This window comes from Tetrao urogallus (genome assembly GCF_951394365.1).
Source record: "Tetrao urogallus genome assembly, chromosome: Z".
In the NCBI taxonomy this organism is placed as follows: Eukaryota; Metazoa; Chordata; class Aves; order Galliformes; family Phasianidae; genus Tetrao; species Tetrao urogallus.
In genome coordinates this window covers 41,511,693-41,523,957 of record NC_136816.1, presented here as the reverse complement: position 1 = coordinate 41,523,957, position 12,265 = coordinate 41,511,693, and the positions used below count along the sequence as shown (strand labels likewise).

Genomic DNA, 12,265 nt, shown 5'->3' with positions numbered 1-12,265 from the left:
CTTGCACAAAGCATATTGATTTGAGTTTAATATATGGAAAGCATCCCCACCGTACACAGTTATGAGTGAAGATGTGTACTTACGTGTATTTGAGCAAATAAGTAAATAAAGAAGGAAAAGGCTTGTTTAAAATGGGCTGAAAGAAGGGCAGTCATATTGCAGAGTGTCTTCACAGAATGATACATGATACATGCCAATTTTTGAAACTGTCAGGCCAGGTTTGGTCTATATTTCATTTACATGCTGAGTGCTTACTGCATAATCAATAGCCTCATTTTTTTGCCAGTAACTGGATTATATTTTCTCATGAGTCATTGTTTGAAAAAAAAAAAAAAAATAAAAAATGATGTTACATTAGTTGCAGTGTGAGCATCACAGTAATAGATGTCTTGGTAACTTTTTCCTGTTTGATGCAACTGCACTTTATTCCAATATGTAGTCCCAAAGTTATCAGCGAATTTCAAGAAAGTAAAATTCATAGGAAATGTGATGGTGTTTTCTTTTGGAAAAAAAAAGGAAAAGAAAAAAAATCTAAATTTCACTCCAAGAAGGTTAAGTACAGCAATGTGTCTAAACTATAGCAGCTAACGTATGAAGTCTCTTGTACTTCTCTGTCATCTGTGATCCTGAGAGTCTGGATACTTTTGCATTTGTGGTGAAGTAAAGCCTAGAAGCAGACAGAGCCTTTCTGTGGTGATGCATCTGTGTAAATTGAGCAGAGATTCTGTATATATATCTCATTTTCTGAAATGCCTTCTGCATGTTGAACTGGAAAAAAACCAATCCTTATCTTTGCTAAGAATCTAAGCTGCTATATTTAACCAGATTCTTCTGAAAAGAAACCCTCTACAGTGGCAGAAGATCAGCAGGCAACACACACTTTGTTGGAGAACATTAAACTGAGTATTCAGCATAATAACGTTGTTAAACCAATCCATCTCCTTCTACAGAAAGTTAAACCAGATGTGAAACGACAGAGGTAAAGTGAAAATCTCTTCTTACTTTCTTACTACTCAGAGTTAAAGATCAGACCATACACTTTTCACACTGAGAATTCCATAAGGACTTCCAGGGAATATTAACGTTCTTTTATGTCCACTCAACACTGTGCCTAATTCTTAATGCTATGTTTACAAACAGATGCATTCTGTAGCCAGAACTCATCTAAAATCAAATGGAGAAATGTAACTGTTTAGTCAGAATGAGCTTCTAAAAAATGGATTTTAAAAAAATACAGGTACTTTGTGGATTTAGATGTTGCCCCACATCTAACTAAGTGCAGAAATGCAGCGTGCTGTTGCATAATCTGGAATAGTCTACAAACTGCCTAGATACAGCTACAGAAGTTTTGCCAATTTGTAGAAGTGGCTAATAGAATGGGATGCAACATAATCCCTAGTGAAGTGAGACACTCTACGTTTGCCATCTGTGCAGTAATTCAAAAAGCGCTTCAGACAAAAGCACAGTCTGCAGTTTGTAATTTCCAAAGTGCATTCAGGAGTCTACAATGTTAAGTTGAACTTTGCTTCTGTGGTTTGTAGTTACTAAAAAACAAACGAGGTTGATCTGCCTAAAGGAGAATCTTTCACAAGGTAAATATTAATACCCAGTTTGATAGTACCCCTTCTGAGAGAGATCTTTACTTTCTGAAACAAACAACAAAACAAGTATAGCTAATCTGTGAAATAAGCTCTCTCTGTGTATTTCAGCCTCAAGCAGCAATGAGTTAATAAAGAGTTGAAGCTTAATTCTACATTTCTTGTTTTTCTGGAGGCTTTATGAAATGTTTGACAGGGACATTTTCAGAGCCACTGTAACTACTGAGATCCATGCTTAATACAGCTTCATAATCTAATGGCAAATATTTAGGCTTCAGAAAACCTCAAGCTATTGGACGTGTAGATCACGTACATCCTTCACAAGCATGATTAAAAAAACAGCTGCAGAAACTATATAATGGAAGAGTAGTGTCTTTGACAGTGACTTTTTAAACTGAGAATAGTTGGCAAGTTCATTTATTTACCCTTCAAAATATTTCCTAGGAGTTTTTACAGAGAAATTCTTTTCCTGTCTCTGGTATCTCTTGGAAGAGAGAACATTGACATTGGTAAGTGAAAAATACTGTGAATTTTGTAGTTTATGTGGTATGTGTACAACATATGTGAATACTCTATATGAAAACTAGTGAAGAAAATTGACATCTGTGTATTTCTAAGTAACTTTTCACTTGCTGCATTTTAAAGAAAAGTGCTGTGCTGTCACTTTTAAAGTAGGTTTCACTTCTCTGAAAATTCAGTTTGCATGGGGCCATTAATTTTGTTTTTGATGAAATGATTACACCTTGCAGTGCTACAGGTTTGGGGCAGAGTAGCTGGAAGGATGAATAGAGGAGAGGAATCTGATAGTATTAGCTGACAGGCAGCTGAACATGAGCGAGCAGTGTGCCTGGGTGGCCAAGAAGGCCAACAAGATTCTGACTTGTATCAGAAATAGCGAAGCCAGCAGGAGCAGGGAAGTGAAGTGCCTGCTTGTACTCAGCACTGGTGAGTCTGCATCTCAAATGCTGTGTTCAGTTTTGGGCCCCTGACTGCATGAAAGACATTGAGGCCCTGGAGTGTGTTCAGAGAAGGGCAGCAAAGCTGGTGAGGAATCTGAAACACAGGTCTTAATGGGGTGTGGCTGAGGGAACTGGGGTGTTAATGAGGAGAAGAGGAGGCTCAGGGGGAGGCCTTACATCTCTCTGCAATTACATAGAAGGATGTTGTGGTGAGGTGGATTTTGATCAGTTCTCCTGGGTAACGTTAAGTTGTGCCATGGGAGGTTCATCGGGTGACCTCATTGCAGCCTTTCAGTACCTAAAGGGAGCCTACAAACAGGAGGGGAATTAACCCTTTGAAAGGGTTGACAATTGCAGGACAAGGGGAATGGTTTTGAGGGGGGGGAGATTCAGGTTGGATGTCAGGGAGAAATTCTTACAGAGAGAGTGGTGAGGTGCTGGAACAGGCTGCCCAGAGAGGTTGTGGATGCCCCATCCATGTAGGTGTTCAATGGCAGATTGGATGGGGCCCTGGGCAGCCTGGTCTAGAATTAAATGGGGAGGTTGGTGGCCCTGCCTGTGGCAGGGGGTTGGAGATTCATGATCCTTGAGGTCCCTTCCAACCCTGGCCATTCTGTGACTCTGTGAAGTTTCTTCTTGGGAAGAGTGATTAAGCATTGGAACAGACTGCACAAGAGGTGGTGGAATCACCATCCCTGGAGGTGTTTAAGGAAAGGGTAGATGTAGTAATGATGGAGGTAGTGGGCAATATTGGTGGGAGGTGGATGGTTGGACTAGATGATCTTAAAAGTCTATTCCAGCCTTAATTATCTTTGATTCTATGGAACAAGTATTAAATTATTTTAAACAACATTTTTCTTGAAGTGTTACTTCAAGACTGAGAACTTGCTCCCAATTTTGCCTTTTTTTTTTTTTTTTTTTTTCTTTCATCTCACATATCTTGCACTAGCTCTGTGTTTTCTACATAGCTGCTTGCCATCCCATCCTGCTGTCCTCTAACATTTGTTTGGCAACATGCAAGCAATGGGGCTCACTCTGAGCCATGTGACATGAAGTATCTTGGAAGCAGAACTCCTTGCATGTTGTGCTTTCACTGCAATGCTTTTTGATGTTTCAGCCTGTAAATGCTTTCTAGTTTCTTTCATAGAACCTTTTTGGAAAAAAAAAATCCGGTAGCTAGTTCAGTTATCCTAAGATAATAATTTTTTATTCTATAAAAATCACCAGAAATATTTTTATAGGAAAAGTATTGCTCACTGGACATGATTTCTTAAATAACTTTAATAATGCTCTTTGTATTTCAGAAGTCTTTGATAGCGAATACAGACTTGCACATAAAAATCTGCCAAAAGATGTTCTCGAAAGAATGCAGAAAATAGATGCACCACCAAGCAGCAGAGTTGAGTGCTGTCGGAAGTACTTTGGAGCACCTTTAATATAAAAATGAGGAAACCACATGCTAAACTTCATCAAGACAAAAGCAGGTGAACAAAAAAGGAGTATGGGGATATACATACATGCTTTTGAATCATAAAAAATGATAATTGAGCAATTTGTCACAGTAATTTCATGGATCTACAGCATATAACCTTGTCTTTCATCTCATGAGATGCAGTGTAAACTATGTTAAAATGTTTGTAAAATGTATTAATAGGGGGAGTTGGTTTCAGTGATTTATCTGCATTTTCTCCTGTATATGTTTTTCCTTTCTTACATCTTTGCCCCTTCAATGTCAACTTGCTCAGAAAGCTGATAATTAAATAGGAAACTAAAGTTAGTGAGTTTCCTAAGGGCTATCAGTATCTGTGTATTTTAATGAAAGACCTTCCCTGATACAGAGCGCTTAGGTCCTTCAGTACTTCTTTAAAATGACCTTTACTTCAAGGGGATCTTTTGCATTGTTGTGTGCAGTATATATGTGTGAATGTAAATATTTGAGTCCTTGGATTGGAAATTGCAATGCAGTTGCTTCTAAACAGATCACAGTACCTAAAATTGCTACCCTTGTCCTTACCCTTGTTCCAATTAATATTCAAGATGGTCTTTGAGTGTATGCCTACAGTTGTAAAACCTAGAAACTCCCCAGTTGTCCTGTCTTGTCTGTCAGACGAATTGAAGATCCTATGGACATACTGCTGTTTTCTGCAAAGGAATTATAGGCTTCTACACTAAGTGACTCAGAAGTTGAAGGCTTTCTACAAGTAAGATAGGAAGCTTAGATGACAATGGGATTTGAGAGAAGGTATGTCAAACAGACCTTATCTCAAAACATGCTTTATAATGCACGCAAGTATGCTTTGAAAATTTCTTTCTCTTGAATTCTTTATTACCTTCCCCCATGGTTTCATGCTAGCCTGTGGGTTAATTGTTTTGCACTGACAGTCCAAATTTAATATTTCAATTAAAATTTATTTATAAATATGGTCTTCAAGGTGTGACTTCACGTCAGTGAATTGCTTGAATGAATGATCTAAAAAGGTAAATCCACGTCCAGCTTGCTTCTATTAGATAAGACACTTCCTCACCTCCCATACTAGTTGACAACAGCAGTCATATCTTTAGAAAAGAAGAGCCTGGACACAGCTCTGTAGTTTAAATTTGTCTGTTACTTAAGAAATATGGCAAGATTTATTTCAGGTTTTTTTATTTTTTTATTTTTTTTCTGAAAATTACTGACGGGTTTTTCTGATACAGCTGTTCCTGGGGAAAGAACAGAAGGATTTGTAGCATGTTAAAGGAGCGCAGCTAGAACTATAGCTTCATCTGAGTATGAATGCGTTCACTTCATACCAATCTTTCTTAAAGGTTGTTATTCTTGAAAATGATGAGGGAGGTTCTAGCTGAAACAACAAAAGCAACTTTTCTTGAAAGACTGAGAGAGTGGATTTGCACTCTCTGTGACAGAATATGTTTGCATTATAGACTGCTTCCTTGCCATTTGTCTAAAAGTGCTGGCCCTAATTCAGTATGGGGATATTGCCTGCACAGATTTTCTCCTGATGAAAATGTTGTGCTATTTCAACAATTAAAAGCAAAGAGCACAACTTTTCTTTTTTATTCTTTATTCTTTGGGTTTTATGAGCAGTTGCTTCCAGATTTCAGACCTCCATCTCAATGGAAGAATTGAGCCTGATTCTTGATATTTTATCCTCTTCTCCTTTTAGACAACTTACATGCATGGTTCCATCTTTATAGAGACTCAGTGTCTAACGTATTCTTCCAAATAGTTTAATAATTCTGTATATAAAAAGGCAAACTTTATATTTTCATACTGATCTTAAACATACAGCTACGCGAGTATAATTGAGTGTTCATTGGATAAACTTTCTGATTGTGACACAACGTACAAGGAGGCAACCTTTTAGTGACTGTTAAAATCTCCAAGCTCATTAAATTGAAAAGAAATTGTACCCATTAAGTGCTTTTTTATGTAACTGGTGACATTAAATTACTTTTACACCATTGCAAATGAGATAATAATAAGTAACAGTAGTATGCAGATCAGCTTCACTGTAGAACAGCCTTCTCACCTTTTACTGAAAACTGGGCAATTAATTGGCAGTACTACTGTAGAAACTGCCAAAGTAGATTGTGTCACAACATGTAGTGCTAATGTGGGTACATAACATAATAAACTAGAGCAGAAAAAATGACAGTGCTGAGGAAAAAGGATCGCTGCAAGATTTTAGGTCATCTTTGCAGAAGTTTAACTTGCTTTGATATGCTTCTGCATATTGATGTTTTGTACACTACAAATTAGCTTCTATTCCTCTGTTTTGTACCTGAATTTCAGAATGGTGGAATTCCTGCTTGGAATTACTTGAAGTTGTGAGATGCCTACTGAAATTAACTCTTCTAACATAGATACAGAGGCAAAAGTGAGCACTTACTCTTTATAACTTGGATTTCTGTAACACCTGATTTTTGATAGCTAACAATTCAGCTAGTTCTTTAAAGAAATCTGTAGTTCAGATGAAAAAAGAGAACTCTGACTTTTTTAAAACTATTTTTTCAGTTAGTTTTCAGATAAAGAGATGCTTTTTTAAGAAAATAAGACAACAATAAAACCACAAAAAAATGATAACAGTTGAACTGGGAACCAAAGGTTTGCTTCTGTGTTGCTTTCTCTCTGGTACATGATGGCACTTCTTGTTCCTGCTTTAATATTAGTCAATTGGAAAACACCTTTTGTCACTCTGAAAATGAATCAGTAAAGGCAGAATACATTCTTCTCTGCAGTTATCAACAGTGTGAACTTCTTGGGCCACGTAGGAATGACCTATTTACCTACAAATGTTTTTGATTTATTTCACACCTACTCCTAGTATTCCAAAGTTATATGAATACATAGTGCATAAAACAGCAAGACAGAGGTGCTGAGGAGGGGGGAGGGAGATAAGCTTGGTTTTTGCTTCTGTTTGCCTCTCAGTGTAAGCAGAAACAGTAGCATTTTCTCACTTATAAAATCCTTGCCTCTGAATATTCTCTGTAGTCTGGCATGTAAATGAACACCCACTGGTATGGTTCTTTTGCATGTACTTTGGAATTCCTACGTATGAACCTGAAGAAAATGTTTGTAGACAAATATTACATTCAGAACCTGTGATGCTTGTACAGAATGAGGGTGCTAATCAACCTGTTAACATATGCAGGAGCAAACTCTTAATGGAATTTCAAGTGAGCCCAAGAAGTTGGAAAGTTTCTGTTGCAATAACAAACCTTACAGAGAGAAGTTCCCTTGCCCTACGAATGCTGAATTGCTGTCAGTTACATTGGGAAGATATCTAGCACCTTTCACCCAGATATTGTCGGTAGTTTGCTTCTAACGAAATACCTATCTTTTGCAGAATTGAAAAAAAAAAAAAAAAGAGATCTTAAAGTTTTAAAATCAGGATTCTAAAATGCCAAAATGTTTCTTTAGTGTTTTGAACATATTCTGGCACATTACCAACATATGACTGTCAAAATCCAGTATGCATAGGAGGCTGATACAGCTGCAGTACTGGCACAGTAATAGGTACCAGCTTTCACAGGTTACTACAAACGTCTCTGTATTACTGTCTTCACATTTTATGTAACTAAAGCTTAGCTAATACAATTTTAATAGAAAATATTGCATTTACTATGTGTATTTAAAAAATAAGTTCATTTTGCAAATTACTTATTATTAATGGATTTACACATTTGATAAGCTCAAAATGCATTGGACTCTTGAGTAATTTTATTCCACTTTAACTGTGAATGAATGGCTTTTTGTATTGCTGCAGCTAGAAGAATATGCTTGTCATTAGATTTACTATTTTATTTCAATAGCTGCAACATAGTGGCATACTTCCAACACGTGTGCTAAATCAGATCACAGAAATGACATTTTAAAAATAATGTTAAAATATAAGTGGGTGAAAAATTCACACAGTAGTTTCGCATTTTAAAATTCGAAAGTTCTCTCCTTAAAGTTAACTGAACAGCTACTTCAGTGCAGATAACGTTAATTAAGTGTTAAGCTGGATATCTTATTCACAGATGCTTTTTGTTTTTCCAGTTCCAACTAATAAAAACTTCAAAATGCCTTCTTTGTATCAGCTTTTCCTCATTGACCTTTTTTAAAAAAAACAAATGAGACACCCTTCTAACTTCTAAAGCCTGAGACTGAAGTTCTGAATGGAACTCTAGTTCTGTTTTCTACTGTGCTGTATATCATGCATGTGAGGAGAGAAATTGATTGCTTTTCCTTTTTGTCTTTCAGTTGCATCAGTCAGTGGTGCAAATAAAAGGGACTGTTTGCTGTTTTTAGAAGCACATTAAACTCCTTTTAGGAGCTTAAAATAAACTGTATTGTAATGAGGATGAAAGGATGTGGTGTGAATAATTATGGATTTATTGAGTGGGAAAGTTTTCTGTAATGCAATAAAATTTGCACTGGTTTAGAGACTGTTTTGAACTGTTGAAAAATGGCATCCATTTACTGTGCTTTGATTAACAAGTGTTTCTCTGTAATGTTTTTGTAAATTTGAAAAATGTTGCTTGAGTTTAAAAGGGCACTCTATGTATTCTGAATTTTGTATAGATATCCTAGATTAAGAAACAATTTTTAATGTGTTTTGCAAAATAAAGTAAGTACAAATCCCTCATGAAGTCTCAATTATTCAACTGTTTGGCAAAATTTAATCTTAAATGGAAATTCAGCCTATAGTTTTGCAAAATCAGAGACTTTCAGTTGCCTTTTGGGACTTTTTTTCATAGCATCTCAATGAATGCTTAATGGGGGGAAAGAACTAGAACAGTTGAAGCAGGACAGAGAGAGGAAAAAAAAAAAAACACCCAGATTTGTAGAACCATGGAATCATTAGAGTTGGAAGGGACCCTTAAAGGTCATCTTGTCCAAATGTCCTGCAACGAACAGGGACACCTACAGCTTCATCCATCTGGACCTTTAAGTGTCTCCAGGGATGGGACATCCACAGCCTCTCTGGCCAACCTGTTCTAGTGCCTCACCACTGCTACTCTTGAAAGCAAAAAACAAACAAACAAAAACAAAATCACTCAAACAGCTCCATGTATCTCCTGTCCTGAGGACTCCACAGCTGGATGCAGTACTCCGGAGAGGCCTCACCAGTGAAAATTAGAGCGACACCACCTCCTTGGACCTGCTGCCCGTGCATCTTCTGATGCAGCCTGGGATACAGTTGGCTTTCTGGCCTGTGAGGGCACATTGCTGACTCATGTCCAGCTTCCCATCCACCAGTACCCCCAGGTTCTTTTTGGCAAGGCTTGTGCTCTAATGTTATGTTCTCCAGCTTGTACTGATAGCAGGCATTGCAGTGATCCGATCGCAAGATCTTGCACTTGGCTTTGCTGAACCTCATGAGGGTCTCCTGGGCCCGCTGCTCAAGCTTGTCTAGGTCCCTATGGGTGGTATCCCATCCCTTGGGTATGTTGACCATACCACACAACTTGATGTCACCCACAAACTTGCTGAGGGTGCACTCGATCCCACTATAATTGAGGAGGTATTAAGCATGTTTGTCTCAGTGCTGGCTCCTGAGTGAAACACTCATCACTGATCTCCATCTGGAACTTCAGCCATTGACCACTGTGGGTGCCACTGTCTTGGGCAGTTTTGTTTCTAAGAGAAGATGGCTCTGAGGGATCATAAACAAACCATGTATCACGAGACTAGCATAGCTAGAGAAAAAAAAAAAAATGGAAAACAGGCTGAAGGAGGCAGAAGCTGTGTTTACAGGGAAGACACGGACCATGGCTTCGTAATCACAGAGTTACTGCTCTCTGCTCACCAGGAAAAGCATCATTAATCAGGTACATGAGAACAGGTTCATGGCTGCAGGTTACTAAACACTTGCTGTGAGGTCTGTTTCTTTCACTGATGCTGCTGAGTTACGCTTTCAGCGATGCAGCCTTGCAGATCACAAGAGACGCTGGCGAGTCTCCTACCTCCTATTTTCATGCTTAGGTTCTAAATAATAAATAAATTTGACACTGAGACGAAATTTGAACAGTAGATATTGCCAGTTACTGGCAAGCGCTTCAGGCCTTTCTGATTGAATATCTTTGAAACGCCTTCCCTTATGGTCACCAGTTCGTTAATCTACTAGTAAAAATAGCAGAACCAAACGCCTAAACAAACGAGAATGCGTTAACAAAAAGGCAGCTTGTGGAGATCATCAGGTGTTGGGAATTGCAGGAATAGTTTGTCTTTCAGATGCTTCTTTTATAACCTTGTTAGAACGAAGACTTTGGGTTGCTTTTTGTTTGTTCATTCACAGGTTCTCTGCCATCTTCAATAATGTCTTTTGCTACAAATTTTACACCCGCAGAGGAATAACCTCATGTACCAGCATGGGCTGGAGAGCAGCTTGGCAGAAACAACCTAGGGTTCCTAGGGGATGCCAGCATCACCATGACTGAGGAGCATGCTTTTACATGAAAGAGCAATCCTAACACGGGCAGAGGTAGACAGCAGTGATCTTTCTGTGCGACTCAGTGCTTGTGAGAAAGGCTGAAATCTGGGACTGTTCAGCCTAGAGGGGATTCAGAAGGCTGGAGGAGGAAGATCTCATTTGGTGGTAACTGTTGAAGCAGAAGGAGGAAGACATTGCTACAGTTCCCTGTGGCGGTCTGCTGGAGTGATTTCACAGACAGCTAAGCTCCTGTGAGCCACTCTCTCACCTCCCCTCCTTGAAAGCGCAGGGAGGAGAAAATAAGATGAAAAAAGGCTGATGGGTTGAGATAAGAGTAGTTTCATAAATAGAACAGAAGCAGAGGGAGAGAATTCTTCTTCTCTACTTCACATCAAGCAAGGTTCAACCACGTCTTGGGAAGCAAGGCCTCATTACACACAGGAGAGAGACATGCTTTTCAGCATTCTCTTCCTTTCCCAGTTTTTACTGCTTAGTGCGATGTAGCTTGCCTACCCTGTGACCAACTTGCCTCTTGCTCACTTTCAACCTCCCAACCGAGGAGAGCATCAAGAGCCAGCCTTGTTGCTGTGCCAGAACCACTCAGCAACAGCCAACACACTGACGCAGTACCAGCACTGCTCTAAGTTGCAAGAGTCGAATACCACCATGCAGCAGTTACTGTGGGAGAAATGACCTCAGTTCCATGGTTGTGGAGATCCAGGTAGCAGTAGATGAAGTTGTACCCAAAGTCCATTACTTTCCTGAAAAGTCAGGTACCTATTTCACAGCTGAGCTTTAAGTTTTCTGAACAACTTCAGCCTTGTGGAGCAGCCATCCCACCAACACTGCAAGCAGGCTACTGTTGCCAAAAAGCACTTAATGTTTTGTCACCTGTTTTGTATCAGACTTTGACCTGACCTGAAGATGGCAGCTGCAGCTGCTGACTATGCAAAACCTTACTGCAAAACCTATTGTGGCGGAGTGGTGTACTGCTAACAGACAGACAGATTAAACACTACCTTATTAGCTGCCTCTGAGTTGGAAATGATTATGCTTCAATTCCTAATTCAAACCAGACTTCAACGAAGGTTAATTTGATCCTTCCATGTCCATTAATCTACTGCCAGCAAATCACCTGTTCAGCAGCTCTGATTTCTACAGTGGTGGTAAAGCTTTATGAGTTCAAGCTTTTGTACTTGAAAGAGAAGCACAAATGTGAAGAAAATACTGAAGTAGATACTGACTATTTGAGGGCACCTAAAAATTTCCTTGCTGCATCCTATTCCAACACCAATTAATTCATATGCAGTCACAGCAGAATTCCTGTAAGACTGAGTGATCTCCACAAAATATAACCTAAATACATTCTAAATACATGCAGACTACTAGGACTAAGTTAAAGAGTGAAATTATTAAATCAAACATTTCGGCAGATGGCTTACTCATTCTCTGTACCAGTACTGATTTAAAGAACAAAATGGTGAAATACGTGCATTTAACTCTCACAAGAATCACCAAAGGCAGTAGAGATTACCATATACTCAAAAGCAAACGGCTTCCTCCCTCACCTGGAAACACTATCTAATGCTTAAGACTGGGATAAAAACTAACCACTGTGAAACACAAGATCAGGTTTTGTTCTAGCAGGTGAATCTTGCTTCTAAAGATCCATATGTATGCACAAGGTAAACTGGAGCTTTTCACAAAAAGCATTACAAGTTCTTAAGAACAGACTGATCTTCCGTATAGGTCTGAGTGCTGCAGTTAGTCTAGACTACCATTTATTTTA

At 38.7% G+C, this 12,265-nt stretch overlaps 1 protein-coding gene across 2 annotated transcripts in view; it reads left to right on the top strand.

The window, feature by feature from the left end:
- Positions 1-3,998, top strand: part of DENND4C (DENN domain containing 4C) — a gene marked incomplete at both ends in the record, with an annotated part of 76,024 nt that extends 72,026 nt beyond the window's left edge. For both annotated transcript variants that reach the window (XM_079548908.1, XM_079548909.1), the window contains 3 exons: positions 826-979; positions 2,043-2,107; positions 3,862-3,998. In XM_079548908.1, coding sequence (XP_079405034.1) covers positions 826-979; positions 2,043-2,107; positions 3,862-3,998 — 356 coding nt within the window. The remainder of the gene's footprint in view (positions 1-825; positions 980-2,042; positions 2,108-3,861) is intronic.
- Positions 3,999-12,265: the final 8,267 nt, after the last annotated feature.